This window comes from Heterodontus francisci, chromosome 5 (assembly GCF_036365525.1).
Source record: "Heterodontus francisci isolate sHetFra1 chromosome 5, sHetFra1.hap1, whole genome shotgun sequence".
NCBI lineage: Eukaryota > Metazoa > Chordata > Chondrichthyes > Heterodontiformes > Heterodontidae > Heterodontus > Heterodontus francisci.
The window spans coordinates 49,464,617-49,481,587 of NC_090375.1; the positions used below are offsets into that span (position 1 = coordinate 49,464,617).

Genomic DNA, 16,971 nt, shown 5'->3' on the forward strand with positions numbered 1-16,971 from the left:
TACTTGCCTCAGAGGCAGAGCAACCAAGTTTCTCTAGGTTGATGTCTTGAAAGAGAGGGTAGCTCTATGAGGAGAGATCAAGTAGAATGGGCCTACGCTCTGGAGTTTAGAAAAATGAGAGGTAATCTCATTCAAACATACAAGACTCAGAGTTTGACAAGGTAGAGGTGGATAGGCTGTTGCCCCCCCCAGCTGGAGAGTCTAGAACTAGACAATCACAGAAATAAGGAGTTGGCCATATGGGACTGAGATGAAAAACAAAATTCATTCAGAGGGTTGTCAATCTTTGGAATTCTATACCTAATAGGGCTCTGGATGCTAAATCATTGAGTATATTAAGAAAGATTTGCATTTATATAGCAACTTTTACAATCACAGGACGTCCCAAAGCATTTTACAGCCAATTAAGTACTTTTGAAGTAAACTCATTGTTGTAATGTAGGAAACATGGCAGCCAATTTGCACACAGCAAGCTTCCACAAACAGCAATGAGAAAATGACCAGATAATCCCGTTTTTGCGATGTTGATTAAGGGATAAATATTAGCCAGGGATAACTCCCCTGCTCGTCTTTGAAGTAGAGACATTGGATGTTTTAAGTCCACATGAGGGGGCAGACAGGGCCTTGGTTTAATGTCTCATCCAAAAGACAGCACCTCCCACAGTGCAGCGCTCTCTCAGTACTGCACTGAAGTGTCAGCCTTGATTTGACCTCAAGTCCTGGAGTGGGACATAAACCCACAATCTTCTAACTCAGAGGTGAGAGTGCTATCAACTGAGCCAAAGCTGCGATTGCTAAGAGTTTTGGACTTGAAGTGAATCAAGGGATATGGGGATCAGGGTGGGAAGTGGAAAGGAGGGTGAAGATCAGCATGATTCAATGGCTCGAGGGGCTGTATGACCTTCTCCTGCCCCTATTTATGTTCTTATGTGGATAGTAACAAACTTCATTAGGACACAAAACAAACTGGTAAAATAGGCAGACACATAACAGATGAAATTTAAAGCAAAGAATGTGAAGGGATATATTTTGGAAGGCAGAATGGAGGAGAGGCAATATAAACTAAATTGTACAATTTTAAAGGGATGGGGTTGGGTGGGGAAAGAGAGATCTGGGGTGCATGTACACAAATCTTTGAATGTGACAGGACAAGTTGAGAAGGCTGTTAAAAACAAGCATATGGGGTCCATAACATTATTAACAGTGGAAGACAAGGAAGTTTAGCTAAACCTTTAGAAAACACTGGTTAGGCCTGTGTACTGTGTTCAATTTAGCAAAGATATCAAGATCTTAAGAGAGGGTGCAGAAGAGATTTACTAGAATGGTACCAGGGATAAGGGTCTATGTGGACAGACTGGAGAAGCTGGGGTTGTTCTCCTCAGAGTCGAGAAAGTCAAAAGGAGATGTGACAGGTGTTTTGAGAGGTGTTCAAAAATATGAATGGTTTTGTTAGAGTAAATAAGGAGAAACTGTTCTGCTTGGCAGGAGGGTCAGTAACCAGGTTGGCAAAAGAACCAGAAGTGACAAGGGGGAAGGTCAGTAACCAGGTGATTCAGGGAATTTTGTTTTTGAATATATAGTCTGTTGCGATCGGGAATGGATTGTCTGAAAAGGGTGGTGGAAACAGACTTAATAGTAACTTTCAAAAGAGAATTGGTAAATACTTAAAGGCAAAAAAAAAATCAGAGCGCTGTGGGGAAAGTGGAATTAATTGGATAGCTTTACAAAAGAGCCAGCGCAGGCACAAACGGCCTTCTTCGATCCTGCATCATTCTAACCCAAATGCTGCACTTGGGATCAGTTAACTCAACAGATCTAGAAGTTTAGATGATGTACCAAATAGTACCTCTATCTACTAAACCTTGTATTACATAGAAATTAATGGATGAAAAAGTCCACCTAGTTTACCTTCTACCATCCCACTGGTCGCATAATACAATAATGGAGCTGTTGGCTAATCACGGTAGTTTGTTGTTTATCCATGTGGGTAGTGGAAATCAGACTAATGTAAAATTTCATTTTTTTTGCAAATTACAGCAGTGTGATTGGTAACAAATAGAAACCTATGAAGGCATACCTGAGGTGGTATTTCATCCTCTTCAGCTTCCTCCATTTTTGGCTTCTTGTGTTTGTCCTCTGAACTAAAAATAAAGCAGAAGAGGTAATTTTTTAAAAAGGCAACAATCAGAAAATTTAAGCAATACTAATGTTTCCTCTAATTTTTTTTGTGCCATTCACAGCCTATTCATTTAAATTTACAGGCCCTTTTTTTGCACAGCTGCAAATGCACAGTAACTTAAAGGAATCAACTTTCGCTCAGCCTGCGTGGGAACTTCCAGGTTACTGAGCAGCCTCATAGTTTAGAGGAAACACTCATTCCTTCAATATGAGTTGCATGTGTTTTGAAGTGTCAGCTTGCTCAGCTTTCACACATTTGTGAGCATTTTAAATTGACTGGGAAGCAAATTGCCCACGTTTATCCCCTACCCTTTTGTGAGTGAGAAATGACTGCACACCAGTGAGATTACCAGCTGTACAATATGCTATATAATCCCACATCCATTTTCCTAATTAAAGCCAAAAGACCACCTTCTCCAACAAAGATCGAGTTAGGCAGTTAATCCTAGCCAAGATTATGACTGTTACAGTACAAACGTTGGGCTGAATTTTCCTGCCAGGGGAGGGAAACAGGAGACAGGACTGTTTCTGGGTCTCGAACCTGTCCTGGGGTGGGGAAAAACAGTCACTCTTTGCGATTTTCAGAGGCACCCCCTTAATTGGCATGGGGCAGGCTCTCTGTCCAATTAATGGTGACAGGCAGGCTCTCATAGCTGGAGAGCCAAAGGCCTTCCAGCCTGACAGGAGCAGCAGCCTGCAATGAAAGGTACTTGAACATGGAAGCATCCTCTCACCAGCTCTTTTTTTTTTAAGTAAAAGTTTAAATAAAAAAAACAAATACAAAAATGCAACAGCCAGGCAACCACTATGAGGGGGGAGGGGGGCGTGGTTGAAATCCTTCTACAGTGTGGCCTTTGGCTGCACCCACAACCAGGCAGGCTGAGGGCCTCTCATCACTGCTGATTAAAGCATCTTTTCCCCTTTTCGTTCCTGCATCCCCATGATTCAAAGCATGAAACTAAGTTCTGTAAGCACCAAACCCTAAACTCTTACGTCCACTTCCTTCCAGTTCATGTCGTGCACTGTAATCTATGTATAGAAGACTACTGGGTAAACTGCCAATGGAAACTTAAGTCACATTGTTAAGTGTGACATCACTCAACCTCACAAAGAAGGTTTAATTAAATCTTTAAAATTCTGAGGATTTAGTGTCAAAAAAGTTGGGTACAGCACCCTAATATTTATAGTACTGGACTGGCAATACATGGATCATGAGTTGAAACTCATCTCCCAAATTGTGAAATTGAAATTAGAAAATCAGGTAATTTATGGGCTAGCACCAGATAATAACATGAAATAAAGCCTGGATACCCGACCCGAACACACGTATCGGTTCGGGTGGGGTCGGGTCTATATTCTGTGTCCAGCATTCGGGTTCGGGTCAGGTCAGGCTCAACTGTACTGGCTCAGAGTTTTATAAATAAATGTGTTTTTTCTGTTTCAATAACATGTTGGATATTATTAAATTCATTGCGATATTCGGGTCAGGTCGGGCATGAAAAAAAATTAAAGGACTCGGGCTCCAATCGGGTTCGGTTTGGCTGTGGTTGGGTTGGGCCCGGGTCGGGTTTTAATTTTATACCCGAGCAGGCCTTTAGCATGAAAGCTGTTGAATTGTAAACTTGTGCAATTATGTATAAAATAACAATTTACTGAAATTAAAAAGGTCAAAGAGCAGGAAAAACTGGGTCTTTTGCGAAGAAATGCTCCTCCAGCAATGTGATGAGGTATCACTTGAAAGATTCAACGCAGCTAACTAGAGTTATCTGAACTACTTCACGGAGATATTTACCATGTGTCCTGTGACACAGCTCAAACTGTTCTTCAGGAGGTTGCATCTTCCACTTCAAATGCTTATGAAAGGGCAAATTAAATTACTTTTTAAGCCATCAAGTCAGTCCACAGGGACACAGAAGAATTACACCTTTGAGAGAGAGGGGAAGCATGGGCAGACAAGGCAGTGGGGGGTGTGGGAGAAGTGTGAAGAGCGCAAGCGTGTGCACCAGATAGTGAGATGGCATAAGTCGGAGCATTCACCTGACAGCAAGTGCATGAACCAGATAGTGAGACGACATGAGTCGGAGCATATACCCGACAGCAAGAGTGCACCAGAGAGAAAGAGTGTTAAATTGGCTAACCCCCAAAAGCAAGCATGGGGGATCAAGGTACCCAATTAAACCATTGTGTGGCAGACTGCACATTAATTTCATGCTAGCTGTTGTTTTAATTGCCTGCAGCATGCAGCCAGCCTGGGGTCCCATATGGCGAGTAACTAGCACTGAAGAAAGGCAGCCTGCACTTCTTAAATGGGGGGGTGCAGAACGAAAGGAGAGGGGTGCTGTTGTGTGCAGTGTCTGCCAGAAGTGGCAGGGTTTTTTTTGAAAAGTGAATCTGGGCTGTAAGGCTTTGTGGAATGGCAAGCGAGAGAGCGAATGCTAAGGTTTTCCAACAATGCACTGGAGGTCTTGGTGCAAGACATGCAGTGAAGGAGACACATCCTATATTGACGAGGGCAGGGGCCAGACATATGCGCAGGAAGAAGTAGCGTTGGAGGCCAATACCAGGAGTATAGTTCTAAGAACATGGATGCAATGTGGAAAGAAGCTGAATGATATGACATGAGTTCTCATGGTGAGCGCGCTTTTCTTCAAATGGCATATCCTACTACACTAAAGCTTCATCCACCGTTCAGTTCATCATGCCCACCTACCAACAATATGTCAGTACTCAACCTCTGAATATATCACCCTCACACACTTAGCACCTTTGCCAGCTTGGCACACTCCCACTGGCAGCTACTCAACCACAATAGTCAAATACCCTAAACATACTGCAGAACATGCCGACACATCCCCTCTTTCTTACATAAGTGGCACAATCAGGATGCAGCAGGAAACAATTCAAGGAGAAGCACGCATGCATGTTTTAACCCCCATGGAGAAACCAGTGCTGACCATCATGGGAAGAGGCATCACTAAGCCTGTGGCTACTGGAGGGACAAGAGCGACTGATGAGGTTATCTGCATACCTAATTCCTTCTTCCCACTCTTCTCTTAGCCCACAATCTGCAGATGGTGTAAGCACACAATTATTACTTTCCCCTCTCCCCTTTTTTTGCTGCCTTGCAAGCACAGGCTGCTTCCATCTGGATACCACTGTTCAAAGGGACTTCCAGGGTGTCACAGGAATCCAACATATCAAGAGGATTGTTGATGAGCCATCCCAGGAGAGGGTCAATCGGCACATGGAGCAAGAACCTGCTATCCTTCCTCAGGATAACACATTTTTGCTTCCTCCTCTGCCACTCCACAAGTTCCCTTGCCTGTCAGCCAGCGTAGATTGCTGCAGTAGGGTTCTCTAGGTCACCTCCAAGGCCATTTGCAGTCCCCTCAATAGGTCAGCCGCCTTCCATAACCCATGCTGCAGCCACTGGGGAAGCACTTTGTAGGAGTACTAGGATCTGCAAAGACACTCAAGACAGGTACTGAAGGAGTGCACAAAGCTCATATAGCATATGCATTATGCAATGACTGCAATCCAAGTTTATAAATTCAATGCGTATTTTCTGATCGTTTTTACATTAATGTTGTCAGAAAGAGGATGCGATGGTCAGTGATAGAGGAAACTTAAGGATTGTGGGACTGCTGGTGGATGGGGAGATGTGATTGAGGTTACTGGTATTGCTCATGAATTATTTGATCATGTACAGCCCAGGAAGGGGCTGCCTACTTTGTAGTCTTTCCTCTTCCTCCACTTCCTTCATTCCCACCTCCTTGTTCTACTATCAGCTTACCAATGCTACATGATCCCTCTTTATCCTTCCACTCATAATTTTAAGAAAGCCTACCAGGCCACCCACATCTGGAGCAAGTTGTTTCAGCACAAGCTTTAAAATGAACAGAAAAGTACTTGAGCACCAGCCAGACCACTCCCTTATTACTATTTAAGCTTTAGTCAAGTATAGGAAAGCTCCAAAAACATGTAAAATTGCCCCAACAGCCATCATGATCTCTTTGAATAATGCGTGTGGGCAGTCCTTCATATCACTTAAAATCATGTTCAGCTGTGTGAGGTTAAGGCCAGGCATTGGCTAAAGTATGCAGTTTAAGAATGTCAGCTTAAGCATTTAATTTTTTTAAATTTCCAAAATAGACTTTACTCGTAACTGTAAAAAAAAAAAATACATTACAAAACAGCACCACGTCAACAATACAAAGAATGCAAAGGAGATCAGTTTCCTTCAATACAGGAGTGAGTTGCCTCACAACCCTTCCATTTCATTTTACCTGCCATGTACTTTTAGCAGCAAATATTTTCTGGATACAGCCCGAGGGGTTTTCCATGGATCCAGCCCCTCAGTTCACCTTGGTGGGGGTACCTTACACAGTGGTCATTCCCCATTGAGCCTTTGCCGCGGCTGCCCCAAGCTTTAGTGCGTCCCTCAGCACGTAGTCCTGGACCTTGGCATGTGCCAGCCTGCAACATTCGGTTGTGGACAACGCTTTGCGCTGGAAGACCAGCAAGTTTCGGGCAGACCTAAGGGCGTCTTTCACCGAATTGATAGTCCTCCAGCAGCAGTTGATGTTTATCTCGGTGTGCGTCCCTATAAACAGCCCGTACAGCACTGACTCCTGTGTTACAGAGCTGCTTGGGATGAATCTAGACAAAAACCACTGCATCTCTTTCCACACCTGCTTTGCAAAGACACATTCCAGAAGGAGGTGGGCAACGTCTCTTCCCCACCACAGCCACCTCGAGGGCATTGTGTGGAGGGTGAGACACTCCGGGCGTGCAAGAAGGATCTGACGGGGAGGGCTCTTCTCACCACCAGCCAAGCTTGTTTGAAAGTTCTGGTGATGGGGCAATTCCGCCAAATGACTTTGGCAGTCTGCTCGGGGAACCATCCGACCGGATCCACCATCTCAGTTTCCCGTAGGGCCTTGAGGACATTCCGTGTAGACCACTGCCTGATGGATTGGTGGTCAAAGGTGTTTTTCCGCAAAAACTTTTCCACGAAGGATAGGTGATACGGCACGGTCCAACTGGATGGGGCGTTCCGTGGCAATGTGACCAGGCCCATCCTTTGCAACACTGGGGACAGATAGAACCTCAGCACGTGGTGACACTTGGAGTTTGCGTACTGGGGATCTACGCACAACTCGATGCAGCCGCAGACGAAGGTGGTCATCAGGATGAGGGTGGCGTTGGGTACATTTTTCCCGCCCTTATCTAGAGGCTTGAACATCGTGTCCCTCCGGACCCGGTCCATTTTGGATCCCCATACTAAGCGGAAAATGGCTCAGGTGACTGCCACGGCGCAGGAGTGGGGTATGGGCCAGACCTGCGCCACCTACAGCAACGTGAGCACCTCGCATCTGACGACCAGGTTCTCAGCATTAAATGAGCATTGCACATGAATTAGTGTCATTATCTGCCTGTTCTGCATGCTGCCAGTGATGCTTAGGTATACTTGCAAAGCCCCTTTACCAAGATGGTGTCTTGTGCACTTCCCATCTGGAATGCTAGACTGGTAGATCGTGCCTAAAAACAGGCACTACACAGCCCAATTTAGACCCCAGGTAATGCCAGAGAGGAAAAAAAAACTCTCTTGGGGTTGTGGGCTTTGCTGTATGGAGTGCTTGAGCATCTGATGGGGTTGATCAAATGAGCATCTGCACCTATGGGTTTAAGTAGATATGGGATCATTTTACTGGCCTAGATCATGCTGTAGCAGGGCATCTAATATCATGCTGTTAGATAAACGTGTAAGGGCAAGTTTAAGTTTTTAAAATATTTGCATGGCAAGTTGCTGAAAATGCAACAGGACAGGACATCCGGGTCCAGAGTGAACAGGGCAACCAACGCTCTCCTTAACCAATCAGATTCTAGGATTGGGAAATAAAGAATGCAAGGATTGAAAAGGAAGTGTAAACTAGTAGCTGAATTCAGTGCCAAATCATGCACAGAAATAGAAAAGGCGGGAAAGAAAAATTGATTTGAGAAGGAAAAGGAGACGACAAAGAAGAAAAATGTAAACATTTTAAATGGCTTTAAAATCTCAAAAAAAAATCAATACTGAAGGAATGAGACTCCACACGTCATAGATAATTTTCAGTGCCAGAGAGGTTGACTAGCATTAACTAACACATCCCGTAAAAAGGGTACTTACACTTGAAAGATAGAACTTTCGGTTGTGAGTTTAGTACGCATCTACAGCAATTCACGACTTTCAAAGCACCTCAATGGTGAGGCAGACAGTGAAATGCCATTTCCACAAAAACAATGGAGGTGTGCAACTTGGACAACAAATTTTACATATTGGCATTTATAGAAACATAGAAAATAAGAGCAGGAGTAGGCCCTTCGAGCCTGCACTGCCATTCAATACAATCATGGCTGATTGCCCAAACTCAGTACCCTGTTACCGCTTTCTCCCCGTGTCCCTTGATCCCTTTAGCCCCAAGAACTATATATAACTCTTTCTTGAATATATTTAATGATTTGGCCTCAACTGGTAGAGAATTCCACAAGTTCACCACTCTCTGGGTGAAGAAAGTTCTCCTCATCTCAGTCCTAAATGGCTTATCGCTTATCCTTAGATTGTGATCCCTGGTCCTGGACTCGCCCGCCATCGGGAACATCCTTCCTGCATCTAGTCTGCCCAGTCCTGTTAGAATTTTGTGGGTTTCTATGAGATCCCCTCTCATTCTTCTGAACTCCAGTGAATACAAGCCTAATCGACCCAATCTCTCTTCATACCTCAGTCCTGCCATCCCAGGAATCAGTCTGGTGAACCTTCGCTGCACTCCCTCCATAGCAACAACATCCTTCCTCAGATGAGACCAAAATTGCACACAATACTCCAGATGTGGTCTCACCAAGGCCTTGTATAATTGCAGCAAGACATCTTTGCTCCTATACTCGAATCCTCTCGCTATGAAGGCCAACATACCATTTGACTTCTTAACTGCCTGCTACACCTGCATGCTTACTTTCAACAACTGGTGCACAAGGACACCCAGGTCTCGCTGCACCTCCCCCTTTCCCAATCTATCGCCATTCAGATAATAATCTGCCTTTCTGTTTTTGCCACCAAAGTGGATAACCTCACATTTATCCACATTATACTGCATCCGCCATGTATTTGCCCACTCACTCAACCTGTCCAAGTCACACTGGAGCTTCGCTGCATCCTCCTCACAGCTCATACTCCCACCAGTTTTGTGTCATCTGCAGACTTGGATATATTACATTTAATTCCCTCATCTACATCAGTAATATATATTGTGAATAGCTGGGGTCCTAGCACTGATCCCTGCGGTACCCCACTAGTCACTGCCTGCCACTCGGAAAAAGACCCATTTATTCCTGCTCTTCGTTTCCTGTCTGCCAACCAGTTTGCTATCCATGTCAGTACCTTACCCCCAATCCCATGTGCTTTAATTTTGCACGATAATCTCATAGTGGGACCTTATCGAAAGCCTTCTGAAAGTCCAAATATACCACATCCACTGGTTTTCCCTTACCCATTATATCAGTTACATCCTCAAAAAATTCCAGTAGATTTGTCAAGCAAGATTTTCCTTTCGTAAATCCATGTTGACTTTGTCCGATCATGTCATTGTTTTCCAAGTGCTCTATTACATCTTTTATAATGGACTCTAGCATTTTCCCCACTACTGATGTCAGGCTAACTGGTCTATAATTCCGTTTTCTCTCCACCTCCTTTTTTAAGTAATGGGGTTACATTAGTTACCCTCCAATGCTTTGGAACTGTTCCAGAATCTATAGAATTTTGAAAAATGACCAGCAATGCATCTACTATATCAAAGGCCACTTCCTTAAGTACTCTGGGATGTAGATTATCAGGCCTGGGGGGATTTATCGGCCTTCCATCCCATCAATTTCCCCAAAACCATTTCCCTACTAATAATGATTTCATACAGTTCCTCCTTCTCACTAGACCCTATGTTCCCCAATATTTCTGGCAGGTAATTTGTGTCCTCCTTTGTGAAGACAGAACCAAAGTATGCATTTAATTGGTCTGCCATTTCTTTGCTCCCCATTATAAATTCCCCTGTTTCTGACTGTAAGGGACCCAACATTTGTCTTCACAAATCTTTTTCTCTTCACATATCTATAGAAGCTTTTACAGTCAGTTTTTATATTCTCTGCAAGCTTACTCTCATACTCTATTTTCCCCTTATCAATCCCTTTGTCCTCCTTTGTTGAATTCTAAACTGCTCTCAATCCTCAGGTTTACTGCTTGTTCTGGCCATTTTATATTTCTCCTCCTTGGATCTAATACTATCCCTAATTTCTTTTGTAAGCCACGGTTGAGCCACCCTTCCTGTTTTTCTTTTGCGCCAGACAGGAATGAACAACTGTTGTAATTCATCCATGCGCTCTTTAAATGCTAGCCATTGCCTATCCACTGCCAACCCTTTAAGTAACGTTCCCCAATCTATCATAGCCAACTAGTGCCTCATACCTTCAGTTTCCTTTATTTAGATTCAGGACCTTGGTCTCGGAATCAACACTCTCACTCTCCATCTGAATGAAGAATTCTACCATGTTATGGTCACTCTTCTGCAAGGGACCACGCACAAGATTGTTAACTGACCCTTTCTCATTACACAATACCCAGTCTAGGATGGCCTGTTCTCTAGCTGGTTCCTCAACGTATTGGTTCAAAAAAGCATCACATATGCACTACAGGAATTCCTCCTCTACAGTATTATTGCTAATTTGGTTTGCTCAATCTATATGTAGATTAAAGTCAACCATAATTACAGTTGCACCCTTATTGTATGTGTCTCTAATTTCTTGTGTAATGCTATCCTCTACATCACCACTGCTCTTTGGGGCTCTATACACAATGCCCATTTTCTGCCCCTTGGTGTTTTAGCTCCACTCATACAGATTTCACATCAGGATTCTCAGCTAATATCCTACCTCACTATAGTATTGATTTCCTCTTTTACTAACAACGCTACTTCACCTTTCCTTTTTTGCCTGTCCTTCCTAAATATTGAATACCCCTGGATGTTAGTTCCCATCCTTGGTCACCCTGCAGCCATGTCTCCGTAATCGCAACTATATCATATCCATTTACATCTATTTGCGCAGTGAATTCGCCTATCTTATTGCAATACTCCGTGCATTGAGACACAATGCCTTTCGGCTTGTCTTTTTAACATTCTTAGTCATCTTAGCATTATTTCACACTATGGCCCTATTTGTTTCTTGCCCTTGATTTCTATGCCTTCCACTTTTGCCTTTTTGTTTCCAGTCTTTCATTTCTATCCTTGTTTCCTCCTCAGTCTCCCCGCTCAGGTTCCCATCCCGCTACCATTCTAGTTTAAATCCTCCCCCAACAGCACTAGCATACACCCCTGCGAGGACATCGGTTCCGGTCCTGGCTGGGTATAACCCGTCCCGCTTGTACATGTCCCACCTTCCTCAGAACCAGTCCCAATGTCCCAGGAATCTAAATTCCTCCCTCCTGCACCATTTTTCCAGCCACGCATTAATCTGGTTTATTCTCCTGTGCCTATACTCACTTACACGTGGCACAGGAAGTCTTGTTCTTTGGCCTCCTTGTCTCGAGAGACAATGGGTAAGCGCCTGGAGGTGGTCAGTGGTTTGTGAAGCAGTGCCTGGAGTGGCTATAAAGGCCAATTCTAGAGTGACAGACTCTTCCACAGGTGCTGCAGATAAAATTGGTTGTTGGGGCTGTTACACAGTTGGCTCTCCCCTTGCGCATCTGTCTTTTTTCCTGCCAACTGCTAAGTCTCTGACTCGCCACACTTTAGCCCCGCCTTTATGGCTGCCCACCAGCTCTGGCGATCGCTGGCAACTGACTCCCACGACTTGCGATCAATGTCACAGGACTTCATGTCGCGTTTGCAGACGTCTTTAAAGCGGAGACATGGACGGCCAGTGGGTCTGATAACAGCAACGAGCTCACTGTGCAATGTGTCCTTGGGGATCCTGCCATCTTCCATGCGGCTCACATGGCCAAACCATCTCAAGCGTCGCTGGCTCAGTAGGGTGTATATGCTGGGGATGTTGGACGCCTCGAGGACTTCTGTGTTGGAGATACGGTCCTGCCACCTGATGCCTAGGATTATCCGGAGGCAGCGAAGATGGAATGAATTGAGACGTCGCTCTTGGCTGACATACGTTGTCCAGGCCTCGCTGCCATACAGCAAGGTACTGAGGACACAGGTTGGATACACTCTGACTTTTGTGTTCCGTGTCAGTGAGCCATTTTTCCACAGTCTCTTGGCCAGTCTGGACATAACAGTGGAAGCCTTTCCCATGCGCTTGTTGATTTCTGCATCTAGAGACAGGTTAGTGGTGATAGTTGAGAGCCTAGGTAGGTGAACTCTTGAACCACTTCCAGAGCATGGTCTCCAATATTGATGGATGGAGCATTTCTGACGTCCTGTCCCATGATGTTCGTTTTCTTGAGGCTGATGGTTAGGTCAAATTAGTTGCAGGCAGCCGCAATCCTGTCGATGAGTCTCTGCAGGCACTCTTCTGTGTGAGATGTTAATGCAGCATCGTCAGCAAAGAGGAGTTCCCTGATGAGGACTATCCGTACTTTGGTCTTCGCTCTTAGACGGGCAAGGTTGAATAACCTGCCACCAGATCTCGTGTGGAGGAAATTTCCCTCTTCTGAAGACGAATGCATGCGAGAACAGCAGGGAGTAAAAGATCCCAAACAGTGTAGGTGCGAGAACACAGCCCTGTTTCACGCCTCTCAGGATAGGAAAGGGGTCTGATGAGGTGCCGCCATGCTGAATTGTGCCTTTCGTATGGTCATGGAATGAGGTGATGATACTTAGTAGCTTTGGTGGACATCCGATCTTTTCTAGCAGTCTGAAGAGACCACGTCTGCTGACGAGGTCAAAGGCTTTGGTGAGATCAATGAAAGCAACGTAGAGGGGCACCTGTTGTTCACGGCATTTCTCCTGTAGCTGGCGAAGGGAGAACAGCACGTCAATGGTGGATCTCTCTGCTCGAAAGCCACACTGTGCCTCAGGGTAGACACGCTCAGCCAGCTTCTGGAGCCTGTTTAAAGCAACTCGAGCGAAGACTTTCCCCACTATGCTGAGCATGGAGATTCCACGGTCGTTGTTGCGGTCACCCTTGTTTTTATAGAGGGTGATGATATTGGCATCGCGCATGTCCTGTGGTACTGCTCCCTCGTCCCAGCACAGGCAAAGCAGTTCGTAGAGTGCTGAAAGTATAGCAGGCTTGGCACTATTGATTATGTCAGGGGTAATGCCATCCTTCCCAGGGGCTTTTCCGCTGGCTAGAGAATCAATGGCATCACTGAGTTCCGATTTTGTTGGCTGTACGTCCAGCTTGTCCATGACTGGCAGAGACTGGGCTGCATTGAGGGCAGTCTCAGTGACAACATTTTCCCTGGAGTATAGTTCTAGGTAGTGCTCCACCCAGCGGTCCATTTGCTTGCGTTGGTCAGTGATTGTGTCCCTGATTTAGATTCGAGAGGGGAGATCTTCTTGATGTTTGGCCCAAAAGCTCTCTTAATGCCATCATACATTCCTCTGATGTTTCCGGTGTCAGAAGCCAGCTGAATATGACTGCATAGGTGTTGCCAGTAGTCATTTGCGCAGCGCCTGGCTGTTCTTTGTGCAGCACTTCTGGCTGCTTTATGTGCTACGGATGTTAACTCGCTGGGGGTTTTCTTGTAGTCCAGCAGTGCAATGCGCTTAGCGGCTATGACAGGTTCCAGCTCTTCAAAGTGAGATTGAAACCAGTCTACATTCCGCTTCACTTGTTTGCCATAGGCGGTCATTGCTGAGTCATAGATTGCGTCTCTGATGTGGGCCCACTTGGTCTCTGCATCCCCTGCAGGAGTGTTCTGAAGAGCTTTTTCAAGTGAATTTCGAAACCGATGTAACAGCTGTGGATGAGAGATTTTGCTAGTGTTGATGCGCGGGCTGCCCTTCTGCTTGGAGTGATGCAGCTTCTTTGGTTTGAGTCTAAACCTTGCTGCACACCAGGGAGTGGTCGGTGTCGCAGTCCGCACTGTGGAAGCTACGTGTGATTTGAACGCTGTTTAAAGAGGCTTGCCTCGATGAGGTCCAGCTGGTGCCAACGACGTGATCTTGGGTGCCTCCAAGAAACCTGGTGACAGGGTTTAGTGTGAAAGAACAAGTTGGCGATGCAGAGGTTATGATAGGTACACAACTCAAGCAGTCTCTGTCCATTCTCATTCATCCTTCCAATGCCATAGCGCCCAAGGCAGGAGGGCCATGAGTCATCGTTGGCCCCAACCCTGGCATTAAAATCCCCCAGCAGGAACAGGTGTTCGGTATAGGGGATGCTACTAACGATATTATGGAGTTCCTCGTAGAACTGGTCTTTAGCTTCAGGTGGGGAGCAGAGTGTTGGAGCATAGATGCTGAGTAGGTGTACAGGACCAGAGGCGGTCCTGCTTTTTAGTTTAGCTCCTAGCTCCTTAAATTCATCTTGCAAGACCTCATCCCTTTTTCTACCTATGTCATTGGTACCAGCATGTACCACGACCACTGGCTGTTCACCCTCCCCCTTCAGAATGTCCTGCAGCCACTCCAAGACATGCTTGACCCTAACACCAGGGAAACAACTACCATCCTGGACTCTCGTTTGCAGCCACAAAAATGTCTGTCTCTTCCCCTTACAATTTAATCTCCTATCACTATGGCTCTGCCAGTCTTTTTCCTCCACTGCTGTGCAGCAGAGCCATCCGTGGTGCCATGAACTTGGCCGTTGCTGCTTTCCCCTAGGAGGCCATCCCCCCACAACAGTATCCAAAAGCAGTATATCTGTGAGAGGGGGATGGACACAGGGGACTCCTGCACTACCTGCCTGCAGCTACTACTCCACCTGGTGGTCACCCATCCCTTTTCTGCCTATGCAGCCATTACCTGTGGTGTGACCACCTCGCTAAATGTGCTATCCACGACGTCCTCAGCATCGCGGATGCTCCATCGTGAATCCACCCACAGCTCCAGCTCTGTAATGCGGGTAGCCAGTCGCTGCAGATGGATACACTTCCTGCATACATGGTCGTCAGGGACACTGGAAGCGTCTCTCATTTCCTCCATAGCGTAAGAGGAGAATATCACAGGTGCGAGTTCTCCTGCCATGACTTACCTTTCGATCAATTAGTTACTCCCTTTAAAAAAATAGTAATTACACTAGGGGCCTTGTTCTACTCCAAACAATACCCACTGCAATCTAAAGTCCTTAATAAATTATACTAATTAAAAAAAAACACTTTACTAGTACTCACTTTATCTCAAGGATTTTTTTCCAAAAAAACTTTCCCCTTCTTTTTTTAAGCTATTTAAATGCACCAACAGCTGTTACTTACCCAACCAATCACCTTGCAGATTTCACGTGATGCCACTAAGTCTTTTCCCCCTCTTTCGAATCTCAGCGTGCGCCAGCAGAGAGAGCGCGCCTGCCGCTGCTCCGGTCACCAGTTAAATCTGTACGTGCATCTGAAGTTGTTGTCCCATTTGCGCATAAGTTAAGTGCCATTAAGCTCAATGTTGTTTTGACAGCAAAATCTAGCCCAATTTAATAGAGGTACTGAGTGTAACAACTTTTTAATGCAAGACATGGAAGGATGAAGGTCAGCTGTTTACGACTAGGACATGCCACTCCTCATCTTTTCCATGCCAACATTATCTGAATTCCGTTTGTGTCCAATGTTGTGCACATTTTGGCTGCAGCTCCTGACTTGAACTAATTACTTCCATTTTATTTTTCATTAGCCTTTCTCAACTGCCTCCACCAGTCTGTTGTCCAGTTATGCTATCTTTCCTTTCTCTCAACTTTCTTCCCTCTCAGACCCCAATTACCACTTCCCTGCTTTTCTATTTCCCTACCAGTTTTGAAACCCCCTTGGATAACCCCACAACTATCATCTCTTCATTATCTTGGAAGACCCAAAGTAGCCATTAATAATCATTTTTGACAGCTTCCACGGGCTTCTGGGGAGTGCCATTGGGCATTTTTGTATGTTAATAGCACCATATAAATACAAATGGTTGATTTTTAGTCAATGTCTCAATGCCACTTTGGTAAAGCAATCTACGCATTAAAAAAAAAGTGGAAAAATTACCCCATCATCTTCTCATGAATCCTGAGTTACAATTTTTTTTAAAATACATGTTTGTATTGCAGACGTAGGCGATACTAGCAGCAGCAACTTTAGTGCCTTTATGGTCATAAAAATCCCAAGTTGCTTCACAGGGGCACAATGGCTGGGCAGAGGAAGTGGAGAATGCATAAGAGGTCAGTGTTGAGGAACTAGAGAGTTCTCAGAGTTGTAGGAGTGAGGCCATAGAGAGATTTAAAAATGAGGGTGAGGATTTGTGAACTGGAAGCCAAAGAAAGTCAGCAAGCACAGGGGCAATGGCTGAATAGGACTTAAGACATGGGCGGCAGAGTTTTAGATAAACACAAGTTTACGGTGGATGGAAGCTGGCAGAACAGCATTATAAGAAGCGAGACTGGTGGTTTGAAAAAAGCATCAATGAGGATTTTAGCAGCAGATGGGCTGAGGCAGGTGTGGAGATGGACAATATTACAGATGTGAATGTAGACAGTCTTTGCCATGGAGAAGATATGGGGTTGGAAGCTCAAGGTCATGTGGAACACCAGGTTTGTGAACAGTCTGGTTCAGCCTCAGACAGTGGCCATGGAGAAGGATGCAAGCTGTGGCTAGTGAATGGAGTTTGTGCCGAGGGCCGAAGACAATGGTCT

At 45.2% G+C, this 16,971-nt stretch overlaps 1 protein-coding gene across 1 annotated transcript in view; it reads right to left on the reverse strand.

Annotated features, from left to right (window-relative positions):
* LOC137369830 (DNA topoisomerase 1-like) overlaps positions 1-16,971 on the reverse strand; it is a 215,935-nt gene that overhangs the window by 86,304 nt on the left and 112,660 nt on the right. Inside the window, exon 11 of the mRNA XM_068031408.1 lies at positions 2,078-2,141. Coding sequence (XP_067887509.1) covers positions 2,078-2,141 — 64 coding nt within the window. The remainder of the gene's footprint in view (positions 1-2,077; positions 2,142-16,971) is intronic.